Source organism: Pygoscelis adeliae, unplaced genomic scaffold (genome assembly GCF_000699105.1).
Source record: "Pygoscelis adeliae isolate BGI_AS28 unplaced genomic scaffold, ASM69910v1 Scaffold57, whole genome shotgun sequence".
NCBI classification, from domain to species: Eukaryota; Metazoa; Chordata; class Aves; order Sphenisciformes; family Spheniscidae; genus Pygoscelis; species Pygoscelis adeliae.
In genome coordinates, this window is record NW_008825615.1 from 319,514 (window position 1) to 337,994 (window position 18,481).

The 18,481-nt window shown below is 38.9% G+C and overlaps 1 protein-coding gene across 1 annotated transcript in view; it reads right to left on the bottom strand.

The window, feature by feature from the left end:
- PM20D2 (peptidase M20 domain containing 2) overlaps positions 1-18,481 on the bottom strand; it is a 40,713-nt gene that overhangs the window by 1,900 nt on the left and 20,332 nt on the right. The window contains exons 3-8 of the mRNA XM_009333213.1: positions 18,253-18,401; positions 14,424-14,566; positions 11,266-11,420; positions 9,006-9,141; positions 4,425-4,532; positions 3,474-3,589 (exon numbers count right to left, since the gene is read on the bottom strand). Of these exons, the coding sequence (XP_009331488.1) occupies positions 3,474-3,589; positions 4,425-4,532; positions 9,006-9,141; positions 11,266-11,420; positions 14,424-14,566; positions 18,253-18,401 (807 nt within the window). The remainder of the gene's footprint in view (positions 1-3,473; positions 3,590-4,424; positions 4,533-9,005; positions 9,142-11,265; positions 11,421-14,423; positions 14,567-18,252; positions 18,402-18,481) is intronic.

The window sequence follows — 18,481 nt, forward strand, 5'->3', positions numbered from 1 at the left end:
AGTACAGGGGCACGATCCCTTCCCTGCTCCTGCTGGCCACACGAGTTCTGATACAGGCCAGGATGCCATTGGCTTTCTTGGCCGCCTGGGCACACTGCCGGCTCATGTTCAGCCGGCTGTCGACCAACACCCCCAGGTCCTATTCCGCCAGGCAGCTTTCCAGCCACTCTTCCCCAAGCCTGTAGCGCTGCATGGGGTTGTTGTGGCCAAAGTGCAGGACCCGGCACTTGGCCTTGTTGAATCTCATACAGTTGGCCTCGGCCCATCGATCCAGCCTGTCCAGGTCCCTCTGCAGAGCCTTCCTACCCTCGAGCAGATCAACACTGCCGCCCAACTTGGTGTCGTCTGCAAACTTACTGAGGGTGCACTCGATCCCCTCATCCAGATCATTGATAAAGATATTGAACAGAACTGGCCCCAATACTGAGCCCTGGGGAACACCGCTTGTGACCAGCTGCCAACTGGATTGAACTCCATTCACAACTCTCTGGGCATATATTTCTCTCATATATGTAGTATCACTGTCATAGTAAAATCCTAAAGTTAAATCCCAAACCGCTTTAGTTCTGGACCTTAAGAACAAATGTTCTGAGAGACAAATTGGAACTAGCTTGCCTGGGGAAGTTGAAAAGTCTCTATCCTTGGAGGCTTCCAGGATTCAGCAAATGAAGCCAAGCTCACCTGATCAAGTGTTGGCAATAATCCCACTTCAAGCTGGAGGCTGGACCAGGTTTAGGCTAACGGAGATCCTCCAGAGAGCCCTCCCAAGCACCATTCCTATTGTTCTATGAATTCTAACATGTTTCAATCATTAAAACAGCCCTAAGATTACAAAGACTACCATTAAGTATTGTATTTGAAAAGCATTAACCCTCACAAAAAAACCTGGTCAATATGGCAGACCGAAATGGAAAGCTTAACACCCCCTCACTCTTACATCATCATACCACGCTAGGAAAAAAAAATCAAACACGCTATTCAAATGAAGTGATGCAGCATCCCAATATTAATCAAAGGACAAGAAAATTCAGTCACAATTGAATTGCTTTATTGATATCAACTCATCTTTAATCAGTATTCAGTTTCATTTTAATTCCAACAATGATTACAAAAGACAAGCTTTTAGTGCAGAAATGCTTAATTAAATGATCTCGGACATGATGCAGCCAACAGCCAGCTAGTCTGGACAAAGAGAACTGAGAAGGCTGTAATGCACATCAGCTTGTAGGAAACAACAACGCAGCACGTTCTGCTATCACTTGGATCCCAACACTCCATCTTAAAAACAGCAAAGCCAGAAGTTAAGCAGTTCATGCAGGAGGAAATAAAAAGCCACATAGGCTAAGGAAACTCATAAGCTAGCTTGTTAACCCAGTAGAACTTAATGAATTACAACTGTGTCCGAGAACTGGCAAGGCAGGGTTTAAATTAAAAGTTCCTTTGACAAACCTTGGACCAAATTTCAGTTGGATTTAGTATCCAACTTACTATCCTGGACATACCTATAGCTCAGAGTCCAACCCTCACCTGCTTCATGCATTCATCTGTCAAAACTGTCTGCTAATGAAAGCAAGGATGCCGGTGTAAGTAAGGAGCATCTTGTAACCTGGAATACATATGGTCATGCTCAACTCTTCAAATGACTGGCTTGTAATACAGAACAAACCCCTTTAATTGAGCCTCTAGTTCTTAGAGAAACAGATAAACAGTTACTTCCTTTTTCCAAAGACACTGAGCATTTAACAGATAGTCTGTGTCCTATGACTACAAGCACAGAGGCTTAAGTATCAGAAAGTCTAAAAGCTGTCAAATTATGTTGTCTACACTGTCTACATGACATAAAAAGAGCAGCCAGCCTAGTCACACTTTTTTCCTTCTAAACAGGGGAAGCATCAATAGAATTCTTAAATAGCAGCTGGAGGTCTGTGTTAAAGAGGGCACAGAAACGCAGAGGGAGTACACAGTTAAACCAAGATAAGGAATCTGTTTTTTTCCAAAATTAGAAATTGAATATAGAAATTAATAAAACAAATTCTGATTAGAATTCTAGAGTTTACCATTTAGAGACTGGTGCTGTTAAAAACATGGTTCCTGAAATTATTTGGGGTATTCTGATTTCCTGGGGAATAGAGTTTGCCTGACTTCTTTTCAGAAGTTTACTATAATACCTATGCTTAGGAAAATGTTAACCAGTAAGCTGCTTTTTCACTCAGTCTGTCCATTGACTCAGCAATTTGTATCTGAACAAAAGATTAGTTCCTTCTCTATGTATTCACATGATCCTTTAACAAGTGAATTAAAAAAAAATCCTAACAGGTTTAGACACACAGAACACCACCTAGATAAAATTTGCAACATTCACATCTCTGGGAAGCAAAATAACAAGGATTAAACAGACTAACCACACAACACGCAGACTTAACAGATCTGCTGCTTAGGATAAGAGAACAAAGAGGTTTGAGAAGCCAGTTACTGCACAAGCAATCCTCAGTGCAAGCTTCTCAGAGCTTACTACAGGGGTTTGCACGCAACCAGTTTAAGGTTACCTTCATTTACTGCTTCATGGTACCACGCTCACATATTCATGGAAGATTTCCACTGGTTTAGCTAAATTTATATACATCCTTCGGATCAGTTAAGCTAGTGCAACATCTTGTGTGGACACTTGTATTGCCTTAGAGTAGAACTTAAAAAAGGTGCATGTGCGTTTTCCTGCAGTAGTTTAAATGTGTTAATTTAAACAAATAAACATTTAGTTGCTTTCCAATTTTTTGATCAATGACTTCTCCACGCCACCTCCAAAATTTATTAGGAGGAAGGTCAATTCATTTCAGGACAATCAACCTTTACAGATCGCATTTCCAAACAAACAGTTCTCTTCCATTGCTAGAAGCTCCAAACATACACCCTTCCCTCCAGCGAAACCAGCTCAGGTTTTAAGTCTCTATCTTGTCCCAAGAAAAAGTGACTGGCCAGAGAGAAAGGCTTCATAGATCAGATTCAGCTTATGATCACTGAGTGAACAGTGCTTATTTTAGAACAAAGATTTCCATGTAAATGCCACATTTCCCCTATAAGGAATATTACTTTAGCAGTACATAGAAAATCACTGACAAAGGATCTAAACACTACCATTTGTTCAACACTGCAACTTAAAGACAACATATTTGAGATTTCTCTCTGAAATTCATCACCATATTGAATAGAGCAAACATTACAGCTAGATGAAATTGCACATTTTTGAAAACAATGATACTATTTTGCTTCTCCTAAAGTCCAAAAAAAATAATCAACATTTCTTCAGCTTTGTGTTTATCCAGCCCCTTCTGGGATTTAAATACAGCATGTCCATTAAGTCAATCCTACTGAGAGAGGTTTAATAAAGTTTAGTGTGATGCACATGCTCCTATGCCAATGCCAGATTCTTTGTTAGGTTCTACTGGATTTATTTGTCCCTCTTCTTTTAGCTTCACCTGTCTAAAGTCTTCCCTGACTTCTTCTAGCAGACTTGGCTTGAAAATGACATCCAGTGCTGTCATTGCCAAAGCTTTTGCTGTGCGCAAAGCATAGAACTGAGCATTCTGTGACCCTGCAGAAAGAAAGAAAGAGAAATTTCAGGTTAGATTACTAATATTAGATACAAACCACTGGCTTACCACATAAGGCATATGCTATAAAATAAGTTCTTCAAGTTTCAATTGCAAGAACAGTTTCTTAAAAATCTACTTGCATGAATGAAGTATGTCTATTTTCTGATGCCTCAAAACAGGTTTTCACATGAAAGTACTTAACTTTCTGCTACTGATGTAAACAAGTAAGACTGAAAACAGGAAAATGAGTGTTCACATTTTCCTTTTTAGAAAATGCAGAGTTTTATACTGTTGTCTCTATTACATTTCCAGAGTATTGTGCTTTAGAAGTAAAAATTACTTTCATCTTTTGGCTCATGTTTAGAAACTCTTCTGAATATGCTGCTAGGGATAATCCTTCTAATTTCTTCTGTCTAGATGGTATACTAAGTCAGGCTTTTAGTACGAGGAGTGGTCATCCTTCCCATATAGATTTAACTTTAAACACAAACACAGAAATTCTACATTTTGTCAACTTTTTTCTGCAGCTCTACGATTAACTAAGTAAACTGTTTCAGGGTCTGTATTCAGCTCAGATCCCACCACACTTGAAGAAAGCAAGTCCATTTCCATACAGGTATTCACACACAGCCACTTTCAGATCAAGTACTTACACTTTGATACATTTACTACACAGTAGCTTTGAATACCATAGGAGCATGTGAAAGCTTTAATCCTCTGTAATTTGAAATATTTATAATTTCTAGATTTGCTGTAGTGAAGAGTCAGCAACCAGTCCCTCCAATGCAGAAGGGTTCCAAATATAAATCTCTAACGCTTTTCACTTCCACTCACCTGCAGCTTCTGTGTACTGCTCAGTATGATTCAATGCATCAGAGCCAATATAAAAATAAGGATGAAGCCCAGGGACTACAAATGTAACATTTCCAAAGTCTGTGGAACCTAGAAGCAGCATAGAAATTTTCTTAATGAGCAAGTGTTGAAGAGTTTTGAATGCTGTAAGAAAGTGTATGATAGATATTACCTCCAGCCCATATCTAAAACAGAATATCCTTTGCCCCAAATACTAAAATAAAAGCATTTCTAATGAGGCATTCATTATCCATACAAAAATTTCCCATCTCCGAGATGTTTTCCCTAACTAGCCATCTTCAGATGCTGCTCTCCAGTGCACTTCTGATCAATAATCAGTTACTGGACTGCAAGGAAGACGTATCAGCATGTTCCTATTCCATTTACTACTAATTTCTTATCAAGCATCTCCTGATAGTAAGCTGTTAATTCAGAAACAATTAAAGCTGCAAACCTTCGAGTTTCAGGCAGTCTGGCTATTTTCCTGCTACAGCCCTTAGAACCAGGCCTAACAGTTACCGCTGTTCACCAGTATGCAAATATTCAGCATTAGGTAGAGGACTCTCAAGTAGGAACAATCTATCTTTAAACAAAAACAGATGGAGGACAACTATTTTTTCCCATGCTTTTTGATTATTCTCAGTTACGGAAACCTTAACAGCACAAGTACTCTTGAAATAAGATCAGAACTAAACTCCAGACAAAACACTAGTGCTTTGTAGACATAAAAAAATCTTGATAGCAATGCTGCAGATTTTAATGATGATTCTTTCATGTCTGACTAGCACTTTCAGTATGTTAGCTAGTGATAGTACCCATCTCAAAGTACTGCCTTATCTACTTAACGATACCATCCAGAAGTAGTAGATCCTTCATAGTAAATCATCCAAGAGTCTGCAACTACTTCCTGAGAGCTTTTTTTTTTTTAAACCCAAACAAGCAATCCACTCAGTATTTGTTAAAATGACATTTAGAAGCCGGAGAAATCAACGTGCCAGTTATTGTGAAATTCAGATACCAGAGGAAGCATTGTTTCATAGCGGGGAAAAATAGGGATGACCAGCTAAGACCTCAATTAATTTTTTTCAGGCCAGAGCTGTAAGAATTTTTCTTTAGCAATGGCATACAAAATGACCGTTCCAAAGATTTAAAATTATTTGTAACACATCAGGTAGCCTCCATATCATGATACTTTATGGAGACAAGATATTGCTAATGCCTTAAGACTTAGTAATGAAATGGTTGCAGAATACAGATTTCACTTGGAAGCATATAGTTATTAAAAGTGAGTCCACAGAGCCTACATTATGTGATCAAAGAGGACAAGACTAGCTTGCTATTTGCTCTGCCTACAGACAAATGGAAGCAGTAAGGCTTGTCCAAAAAAAAAAAAAGATATTTTCCCGTAAATACAGTATGCATTTGAAGAAAATCCAACTCTTGGCACAGTAACAAGTTATTTTAATTTTCAGCAGTCTACACTATTGATCCATTCTTTGGTCAGTCTGGAAAGACAAATCAGAAGTCTAGAAGTTCTGCCTACTCCAGACTAAACCAAGAATTCTAGACTTGCCTTACTAAGTCCTAATACACAAGCTGCTGGAAAGACTGTGTTGGCCTTTTTCCCTGCTCTCAGCCAGCAAATGAAGCATCAGCAATTTCAGTGCATCCCAGCTCTCAGTCATGTAATTCCACCTAAAATTATATCCATATCCCATCTACTACTGGTTTACAGGTTATTTTTGCTGAATGTAAGGGATTTGAACTTGGCATTTTCTAGTAAGATGAAGAGCTGAACAAACCAAAATCCAGACAGCTTTTAATAAAAATGTGACAGTCAAATCTTTCCCTCTATCATACCTAGCAGCATGTTTAAACATCAGGTGTTCCAATAGTTTCCATACAAACATCTGTATGCTGGCTAGAGATGTACAGATCGGGTTTCCTTCTAGAAGCATAAAAACCATCTTCCCCTCTGTCATACCTAATGGCATGTTTAGAACATCAAGTGTTCCAGTAGTTTCCATACAAACATCTGTAACTGTATACTTGATAGAGATGTACAGATCAGATTTCCTTCTAGAAGCATAAATAATTGCACAGTTATCAATGCAATATACAGACTTGAGCACTATCTTCAATAGAAAGGTACTGGGAGCTCCAGGCTGTCCAAAAAATCCTGAAGCTGATACTGAAGCCTCTTCAAGTCACTGAACACGTAATGGAAGCCAGTATTACCATAAACATAAATGGAGGGGAAAATGCAAGAGATTCCAGGAAGCGTTTATATACAGCCCCAAGCTTCAAAAGTGGTATTTTCGAAACATACCGGCTCCTTCTTATGATAATCTATATCAGCCTTGTGCACAGGAAGCCAATGAACCCCATGAATGCTAAAAATATCAGAGTAAGTTATTGCAAGTGTGGGTGCCTCAACTAAGGCATGCTAAACTAAGCCATCTGCTTTGGGAGGTTATCGATATCCTGTAGTAGAGCTACCCTACCAGCAGAAGGCGAAACAGGTCATGGCACCTGGTCAAAGCTAACTCAGGTTCACATTATTTCACATCATCCTGGCTGTGTGCCAAATGAGCGGAGCGTGCACAAGGCACACACAAGGTAGTGTGAGTTGGTGGACTAAAGGAATTCTTCGTAATGCTTAGCTGCCTAGAGCAATACCTGTAAGCAGACCGATACTAATACCCATGTAGAGGTGGCAGCGAGTATGCTCATCTGTTAACGACTTTTCTGCTGCACAGACATGGAGAAGCAACTGAGCTATCTTCCTTCCCTTTCAACAGAAGAAACTGATATCCTAAAAGAAAACATTGAAAACCATATGAAAACTAAACAGAAATAGAGGTCTTGAAAAAGATGAGACAAAACACTCAACCCCTCCCAAAAAGGGTAGCATACAAAATTCCACTCCTATGTCTCTGGAGACTGGGCTTTGTTATCACTCCCGAATTCCCACTGCAAAAATTCAGAGAAGCAGCTGTGGAAAGAAAATTCAGTAAGGCCTACTACAGTGTGCAATAAAATGTGATTGCTCAAGCACATGTTGACATTCGACAAGCAATTTAAGGACAGGCATATGGAGAGTTTCAGTTTAAGCAAGTTAATGTTTAACATTTAGCATATCATATAACTTACATATGAAAGCACTATTACAATTAGGGGTCTGTACTAAGTTCATTCAAAGTCGTCTGAACCAGCATGATCACCTGTATTCATCATCTTCACCCTTAATACAATGGTTTGAGGGAAGCAATGCAGAGCTCCAGAAAGTTTCACTACAGTAAATGTTCTAAATAAGGTTCCTCAGCACCTTTCTTAGGCTAAATGTGTAAAATAGTAAGTCTTGCTTGTACCACACTGAATAAAGAAAAAAGAAATCTGCCTTTAGTTATAATTTGTTTTTAAACCCAAGACAATGAACCGATTGGAGAAAATATGCTAGTGTTGCCTTAATTTGGAAGGGGAGAAATAAGAGAAAAAACAACCAGAACACCATTAGATATGCTGTGTCCCCCACACAAATGAAAGTTTGGAGAACTCTATCCCCAAACACCACGATCTCAACTATCCAAAAATAATCTGTATTTAATATAGAGAAGATTAGTACCGCAATCAAACTATTTGGAATAACCATTTTTACTGAAAACAATCTTTTCCTTCTAACCAAAGAGAAAAACCTTTAACATGAGTGAAGTAAAAACGTTTATATGTAGCTATGATCAGTAGTGCAGGCTATAAAGTATCAGCAGCAGTTATAAGACTTGAACAGAGCTCCTGTAGGAAGATTCTGGGAAAAAACTGTTAAGGGTAAGAGAAACCCCCCTGAGCATTCAAGAATTCACATTCCTATTACTATACCTCTGAGAGACCAAGTAAGTGAAATAGTTTGAGACATAGTCAAGACCGAGAAGTGAACACCTACTTGAATGGTACCCTTTGGAAAACTAATCTGTTGAACTCGTGAACTAAAATTAGAGGCACAGAATTACCTGTTAATGGAAAGAGGTTTAAATTAGGGTTACTGAGATGCTTAAACTTCCGCTTAAAAATGTCTTCAAAAACTCCAAGATATTAGTTAGATGCTAGTATATTTGTTCATATGTAAGCTTGGGAAATAGTTAAACAAGGTTCGTAAAAACTAAATCTCATCTTTGTTCGAAACATAAACCGGGATTCTGTAATTCAAAGCAACAGAACGAGCCACAAATCATTCCACATCCTCATGTTCTCAGTAAGACAGTTCTTATCTTTCCATCCTTCCATCCCTCCCCCCAGCCAAACTGTTTCTTACTTGAAATAGTTTCAGAAATATTATCAGAAAATGATTACTGCTTTCCATACCGGTTGGGAAAATTTCTCAGCTTCTACAACAAATACAGAAACACAGGCCAGAGGTACGATCCTTTTACAGAGCTTCCATTTTTTCATTTGGCTTTTTTCTTCTGACCAGACTATGTTTAACCTACCTCTGTCCCTTTATTTTATACATTTAAGAGTTGATCAATGTAAGCTTAAGCCATAACAAAAAAACCCAGATCGAGTTACCTGACAAACCATTCAAGATACAGTCTTCTGATATGAACTCTATTCCAAGCTTCTTTCCATTCTCCTTGTAAACTTTCTGCAGGCTCTTATTTGGAAGCACATTGTAGTAATCATTTTCACCACCTTTTATTTCCACCTAGACAAAAAAAACCTCAAATGACTAGAAATTTTTCACCAACCTAAGCCAGTTTAATGTAAACAATTTAAAGCCCGGAAAAGTTAAATACATGTCCATACTTCAAGCCCACGTCAAAACAGTCGTAAGTGCTAAGTTTCTTTCACAAATGTAACACTCCGCCAAATAATAGCCTTGATCAAAACACAGCTGGTGTTCTGTCAAGCTTGCACTAGACAGCCAAATTCCAGAAGCATGGATTTCACAGAGAGCATCTCCAAAAATAGTAAGCATTTCCTGTAACAGCTTCTAATGATTTCCACTGCAGGCACTATTAAACGACATAGAAATCAATTCAGTCTTTCACCAAATTCTATTTTACTATTTTTGTTTAGAACACTTCCAATAACTACAGCCCCATTCATGAAATAACTTCACACAGGCAAGAAGCTTGAAAACAAATGTAAAAATCATACCAATGTCAAGTTTCAAAAGAGATCTTAACTTTCATTCTGCATAAAGTACACTTTCTGAAATCCTTTTCTAGTTAGAGTGGAGGGGCCATACTAGGAAAAGAGCACCTAATGCCTCAAACAGACCTTAAAACTCACTAGCTTACATTCATATACACTATATGTATTTGTTCTGATGAACATAGGCATTCTTTTCACAGCTGTATCAGCCATCGATCTGTAACTACAGAGCAGGTAGAACCACCTATCTTAGCAATACATTGCAAGGTAATCATATTGCTGGAACCAGCTACAGGAGAGACTTCCACACACTAAAAGCAAAAAAATTGAGAAGAATGCTAACTGAAAAATGACTGGTTTTCATATTTGGTTGCTACATGAGCCTGCTGTTTAATGGGGCAAAGGAAATAGAGCAATGCTCCTGCACACTGAAAAAGAGCTAAAGCTCACATACATCTTGAAGGGCCTAGAGATGAAGGAGGAAGATCTTGGAAATTACAGACTGGTCAGACTGTCCTATCCTCAAGCTCCTGGGGAAATTATAGAGCAAATAAATCCTCCCAAGACCCATGTCCAGGCACATGAATCACAAGGTGATTGTGACTATCCAGCATAGATTCACGGAAGAGCAGATGGTGCATGACCAAGCTTAGCTTTTCATAATGACAGGTCTGGCTCAGTGGACACAAAAGATATTCAGGCTCAAAGTATTATGATCAGTGGCACAAAAATCCAAATTGCTGCCTGTTACTTGTAGCATCCATCTGCAATCAATACTGGTGCCATTACTGTTTTAATACCTTTATTATTGATGCAGACAACTCCTGTGAGACCACATCTGATGTACTGTGTTCAGTTTTGTGCTCCTGAACTCAAGACTGGAGCAAGTCCAGGGGAAGATGATTAGGGTGCTGGAGAACATGACATACAAGGAAAGGCTGAAAGAACTTGGTTTGCTGAGCCTTCAGAAAAGAAGGTTAAGCTGTCTACAGCTACCAGATGGAGAGGGTAGAGAAAAGACAGAACCAGAATTCTCAGAGATGCCCAGTGATACATATGATGAGAGGCAACAAAGGAAATTCCTATTAGATACAACAGAATCACAGAAGTTGGTTGAAGTTGGAAAGCATCTCTGGAGGTCATCTTCTCCAACTCCCCTGCTCAAGCAGGGTCACCTAGAGCTGGTGGCCCAGGACTGTATCAATGCAGCTTTTCACTATCTCCAAGGATGGAAACACCACAATCTCTCCAGGCAACCTGTTCCAGTACTCTGTCATCACAGTATAAACATCAGGAAAAGCCTCGTTCACCATGAGGCGGGTAGAGCACTGTTGAAAGAGGCTGTAGACTTTCATCCTTGGAGATACTCGGAAGTCGACATGGCACTGAGCAATCTGCTCTAACTGGTCCTGCTCTGAACAGAGGATTAGACTAGATGACCTCTGGAGGTCTCTCCCAACCTAGATTATTCTATGATTCTGTGACAGCATTCTATTTATAAAACAAAGCTTTCTTTCAGGACACAAAGCAACAGAATAGCAAATAGTATCATCGACATTTTGAATTCTTTCAGCTAAACACCATGCAGACAAATGCTGTGAGCCTCAATTTCCTATTCTGGCCTACCTTATTCCCCAGCGCAGTAGAAACATGACCATGAATACATTCTTACTTTGCATCCTGTGGCCAGTGCTGCAGATTTGAAGCAGTTCTCAACCTTCTCTGTCAGAACAGAAAGATCTTTCATTGAAGGGGCACGCAAGTAAAACTCTAGTTCGGTGTAAGAAGGAATGATGTTAGGTTTCACGCCACCATTTCTTATTACGCCTGCAGAAAGGGAAAGTCATGTTACTAGTGTTAAATACAAATGCTTCATCTTCAGCCCTGTCATGAAACTCCTTGCTCAAGAGCTAAATATGTAAACAAAACCCAACAAAACATCAACTGAGCATGAAATACATAAAGAATGTAAAAAATATAGTATGTGGACAAAGTTTCTTAATCATGTCAGATTAAGTGGAATGTGTACATGTTTTTCAGCACGATTTCATTGCATTCTTTGGTTATCTGTTATAAACCTAAAGACAAGCCAAACTAGCATTTGTAATTAATCCCCTGAAATTCAATGCAGAGTCTTAAAGCAACCTGGCTGCCATCGAAAAAGAAAAAAATTTGTTATAAAGGCTACCTTGAATTCCAACTTTTAAAGGTTTCCTCAACTACAATGTCTCCAACTTATTTTGCCAACTTGGAGAGAAGTTGAGTAAGTTGCATATCTCAGCAATACTGGAGTAATGTGTGTGTTGCAGTGCACAGAAAGTTCATTAGATTCCTCATACTAATTCTTTAGGAATATTGGGGTGTATAATATATGTACAGTTTTATTCAAGAGTGAAGTTTGAGTTGAAAGTGTTCCCTCAAGGAAATGTGTGACAACTACATAGTTTTCAATTATGGCCTCAGAGGCTTTACCATAAAAGACTGTAATATTTAGACATTTCAACAAAAAAACATTGTAGACCTCAATTCTACATTAGATTTCAATGCATTAACAGCTCATTGCTTTCAGCCGGCTGCTTGTTTCCCCGGCCTCCTATCCTCAATTTATGTATGTGGAGTAAGATTGGTTTTCTGCAGAACCTGAGAAACAATCTACCTTAAATGGAAACACTGCACAAAGTTACTGATGTGTCACTGAAGCCTAAAAAGACAGCACTATCAGGATGCAAATAGGCAACAAATCTTCACTTTTGGTGCAGAAAACCTATTAAGACTATGAATTCCCCCCTCAAGTAAAACCTTTCCAGTCTCCAATACGGTCAAAGTAAACAGAGTGCTGAATTAAACCACTATCAGTACTAGTCCATAACAAAAGGAACAGCTCAGATGAGAGGGACAGACTTCATAGAAAAGGAACCAGCAAATCAGCAACTAAGTAGTCATGCAAATTTGCATGACACATCATAACACATTTGCTCAGAACAAGTAGCTTAATGAGCTTTCATTTGTCTTCCAACACATTTGTAAAGGGAACTGGATAGAGTCCAAGAGTATGTATACACTTACATTTCAAAGCAACTGTAATATGGACTGGACAGCAGATCTTATTAGTACACACTACTAACAGCACCTAGTTTGCCCTGCCCTAGCATTTCTAGATGGAACTTTTTTTTACAGCCTGTTTAATACAATTTCTTGAACAGAAAAAAATCTACATTCCTGTTTTTCAAAGGGGCAACATTTACTCCACTCATAAGCAAGGAAAAACTTATTAAATATTAGACAAACTCAAATCAACATTGTTCAAGTACATAAAACATTGCTTAGAAATTCTAGACTTCAAATAATGGAAACTATTTCAGTTCTTGTTAGTGGGTTAACACTAAGATTTTTAGGATCACTTAAGTCAGCCATGGCTGTTACTGCAAGCCTGCAACACAAGACCTCCAACACAATGTTGTAAAGAAAGCATTCCTAAAATTAAATCTTATTCTGGCTGCTTATACTTTCCCAAAGGTATTTTATATATGTCCAGTTTGAAAACCAGGTTTATGACAGCAGTTGTATCAACACAGTAATTTAAGTTTTGCTGTGGTTTGGGAAGTGTTACCTCTAGGAAGCTTGTTTAGATACTTAGTTTTTTGCCTACATTACCCATGTAGCTTTTAGAAACTATGAAGAAAGCAGTATTTAGGGTTTTAGGCTTAGATCAAATAAAAGACTCATGCACCTCCAATCTTAAACCTGCAACACATGAGTTTCAGACACCAAAACTCATCATTAAGTGCCTTGTTTTCTACAGAGCAATAGGATAGAGAGCTAAGGCTATGCCCACTGTCTGAAATTCATTTGGGTATGCTGCACAGCAGAACTGCAAACATCTTCATCTACAGTCAAAAGGGTTAGGGCTTCCAGACTCCATCCAGACATCCTGGAGAGAAATACACACATATATTATACAGCACAAGCAGCCAAGGCATATAATGATCATTAGCTCAGAACTTCTGGAAGTGTTTTAAGCTCCTAACAAGTATTCCAAATAAACAGTTCTACATTCAGAAGCCCTGTAGAAATGGCAAAGTTTCTTAATTTCAACTTGGAAAAAGTTGCGTTGGATGTAATAAGGGAAACCTGGGTTTATAGCTAAAGGGCAGCTTCCATCTCAACTTCTGAAACAAAAAGAAATGCATGATGTTGAAGGAGTATGAGTCAATGGTTAATATGTCTTATTGGAAAATGGCCTTTCTACTTCAAGGTCTGCTATATATTAAATATTAGAATCCAGCGCACATCTAGTTGATTGGGCTACTAACCAGAACTATAGGCTTCTGCCATCACTTGTTTTTTGTACTTCAGCAAATAAACTTCAGTCACTCTAGACCACTACACCCTTCCATGGAACGTCTACTACAAAAACAATGCAGTAAGTAATACTTCATTTTTCAGAAGCATTTAATCTTACACCTAAAACCACGTACATTAACTTTAAGGAATTCAAGGCCACGTACCAAAATAAACTTAGAACTCTTTCTTTCTGAACTGCAACTTCAAGTGCAAAGACTTAAAATTTGTCTAGGCTCTACCTATGTGCCAGTGTCCTTTTTTGAATCTGACCCATAAGCCTATTTTCAGAAGTTAGTTCTGGACACTGACATGATTTTAAAGATTACAGACAATATTTAAATGAAATGGTGCTATTTCATAGTATTTGAAGTGACTATACTAATTTAGTGCAATAATGCAATATTTTAAATTGTGGGATTTTGTAAGTTAGTATTTCAACAGCCTAAACTCTTACTTGCCAGATATTAGATTTAATGAAGATCTCACCATGAACTCTCCAGGTCGGTTTCATTTGCTGTCTTAAAACAGACAGATTGTTGTATGCAAGAACAGCAGCATCTAATGCATTAACTCCTTCCCAAGGATAAGCAGCAGCATGAGAAGCTTTTCCATAGTATTTCACAGTCACACTAGGAAATAAAAGGCATTGCTTATTTGTTTTTCATCCACTGAAAAAACCTCTAAAATAAAAAGTTCCTTTTATTCACACAAATATTTGTTATTTAAGTTTTGTGCAGCAGAACACCAAACAATTTACCTGGCACTACACTGTTGCAAAGTTGAACTATCTTTGAGTGCAGGAAGATGCTGAAAGATTTCTAGAAAACCAATGAAATGAAACAATATCAAGAGCCAATCAGGCAAAAGAGCTACCAGTAACATACCACTATACAGCCTTTTCCTGAGAAGTACAGGCTTCACATACTAATTAAGTGGCGCCAACACTTTTTTATACCTCCTGACTGTTCTGAGACTTAAAGTTACTAACATTCTTCTCAGAGGGTAACAAACCCTTTTCTCTGATTCAAAATTAGAAGTTGACTGTCCTAATTCTCGTCAAACTTCAATAAAATATGTACAGTATATAAGACAGCAAAAGCACATTACTAAGATCACATACAAGCCATGTCTACATAACAGAAGTCAAGTTTTAAAAGTGCAGTAAAAGCATAGCCTAGTATAAAATATACATTAACATGCTACAGCAAGGATGTTCCCTGCACACCTCAGAATGCTAGTAGAAAGGCTTGCAACAAGGAAGAAACAAGAAAGGTTATCCTCCAACTTCGCAGAAGTCATAAAATACTGCACCTAAAGACTTCCAGTAAGAATTCATGCTTGGGTTCATCTTGTGAGGGCCATTTATATTAGCCTTACAAAATGATTTAGCATTTCAAATTATATGAAAACTCTTTACACGAGAGGCAAATATTAAATACTGACAACTACGTAAGGTATTACTACTTACCAAATACATAAGTACTAGTTTTTTATCAATACTAGAGGTTTTAACTAAGTCTGTTTGTACTCAATACCCAGTCCTTCACATAAAAACCTCCATCCTCAAGCTTCAAGAGTTCTCCCCTGAGACACACAACCTGTCTCTCACCCAGCTAGGACCAGCCTAACTTGCTTGTCCCTCTGTCTTGCACAGATGGCAACCTAGCCACTTATCCTGAACTGACCCCTCATGCTCTGAACCATACCACAGCTGTAAGTTAATACCAGAACTTAAATACTGGATAGCAAAGAGGGACACAATGGAGTGTACTGTTGCAGCAGAAAACGTCTCCTGCTACTGCCTGCAATCCAAATTAAGTATGCCCTTTTCCATCCTCCCTCATCCTCCAAGACAACCATACATCCCATTCTGTAAAGTATGAGTTTTATTTAAAATTTATTATCATTATGAAATCAAGATAAGAAAACATCCATTAACATCCCAAGTATTAGACTGCAATCCCTCAAATCAACTCACAAAGAAGGCAGGACAGATCTCTAGATATTCTCCAAAAAATGGAGAGAAGGCAAACTAAAGCAGAAAGTCATGTTGCAATCTTTTTTTTCCCCCACAAGAAACATGCGCTTCTTAAAAAAATGTTATTTCAGCATTCCTTTTCTTATACTTCTATTGCTACACAAATGTCGCATACAGAAAAAACCCACCAGATTTTGGTGAATAATGAAACCCTAAGCCAGTTTAAGAATATTAGCAGAAGAATGTGGATCCTGTTTGGCCAACAAGAAACAGGCTGATTAGGTGAAGGATAAGTGAGTAAGAATTAGCAAATTTTGGCATGTATTCACCACAGTTATCCCAGTATGTTAATTTTACTTCAGGCACAAGCCAGCTTCGGAGTTTGCAGATGTAGTAATACTAGCCATTTAGTGATCACCAATCCCTAAATTCCTTGGAAAGAACCAAAAGATCAATTACAAGTCATCAAAACAGTCTTTGTACCTTTGGAATCTTGTAATTAAATAAATCATGACATCAGCTGAGTATTTCAAGCTTCTGGAGGTAGTAAGCTGTTTCACTCAGTACTTCAACTCCATGCCTCCTCCATATTCAAGGTTTAAAGGCTATCTAGGACTTGCATCTTACAGCAGACCATCACTTCTGAAGGGAGATTTCCAAATCTTAAAGTATCAAACTCAAAAGGCTATTGCAAAAGTTGAAATGAACAGAAAGACAGAACTATTCATGAAAACTGCATCTTGAAGATCATATAGTCTGAAGGTACAGCAACCAAAAGCCAAGCTGAGATAAGTCTTGAAGGAGATTACAATAACCAGTTAAGACTCGTTAGAATCATGATGATGGAACATTGCAGAGAGCTAGCTAGGTAAGGAAGACTAGGTGTTGCTAACCTTGTCGGTTTCACCACAGAACTTAGCAGTAACAGAAGCAAATGACCCACCAGGAACAGCACTGGTAAAAGCAAAATGGCCAATAAAATCAAGCACATAGGAGCTGGAAGGTAGCACAACCAAGATGAAAACAGTTCTCAGTACATCAAGTCAGAAATGGTTGGAAAACCAGTTATTTAAATATTACAGAATTTAGTCAGAGACAGCCAAACTTGATACTTGGAAAAAACAGTTGCACTGGAGGGAGGTTACTAGTGGAGTCTCTACAAGATAAGACCATGGAATCAAGAATCATTAATGTAAATAAAATGTAATAACAAAACCTGCTGACAGACTACTGCTGGGACACTATGAAAACAGAAGAGGTTTATAATATCAAAGGAAGAACAGCGTGGCCTCGCAGACTGGCAGAGAAAGAACAGAATGAAACTCAAAAATATGGTAAAAGATCATGTAACTTAGAGACTAAACATTTGTCTAAGAGTTGATTGCTTGAAAATGACTGAAGAGAAAGCCCCAAACATGCCATCATCCAAAATGATAAGGAGACACTATGGTCCCTCAGCATCAGCTGAGTAAGGTCTAAGGAAATTCCACCTGATGCACTGTGTACAATCCTGGTTATGCACATCCAGCAAGGAGTAAGTACTCAGAGGGAAGGCAAGTCACTCCAAGTACAAACAAACAAGTGCTGACACTGAACAGCAGGGCTAACCAAAAGAAAACAAGGCATAATTTCTGAAGAGTTATATGGCTAGCTGGCAAAAAAAAAGCTGAGTGCTGTCTATGGATACATATTGGAGGTAAACATGAAGGAAAGCCAAGAACTACTCTGAATCAAAAAAAAGTTGATGTGAGAGTTAGTAGATATAAAATGGCCATGATTAGATTTAGGCTGGAAGTTAGTAAGGATCCAAACAGCAGTCAGGCTCAGCTGGCTGGCTTTTTCAAAAGTGGGAGAGAAAACCTGAAACACTTTCAAAACTGATTAAAATGAAATGTGTACAGAGGACTACATGACCCAGTGCCCAGGGAAGCAAGGAACTAGGATCCATAAGACTCCCTCTAGTTGCATGTTCTAAAATTTAAAGAACAGGTGTTTTTTAAATGAAATTTTTTTGTTTAATAGATAATCACATGCATGTGTAAAAAGAAACGGCTAGAAACATCAGAAGAAAGCATGGATTTTGAGGACACGTGAAAGATTATCGCAGAGCAGTCAGGGATCTTTAACACCAGGCTGAACACCGCACTTTGAAAGAACAGCTCAGTGTCCAGAAGAGCGACCCGTCTCTTTAGCTGACTGCAAATACTTAGTCTGAAGGGCACCCGCAAGGTCCCCCGGTCCTAAGTTCAGCCCTTTCCAAAGCAGCCCCCCTACTCGGGGAGGGGGAGAAAAGGCTAACAAGCAGCCAACCCCTTCCACCTGAACCCGCTCACTCACTCGTGCTCAGCCACATCGGGCAGGTAAGCTGCGTTTTCCTGCGAGGGGTGTGCCATAAAAACCACATCCAGGCCGTCAAACGCTCCAGCGTTTATCAGGTCTATTTTGCCTCCTCCTTGTTCTTCCGCAGGCGTCCCCAGCACCGTGATCTGCAGCACAAAGGCAGAGAGTCAGGGGCCGACCGGCCACGGGGGCCGACCGGCGCCAGCTTCCCCCCTCGGGAGGGCTA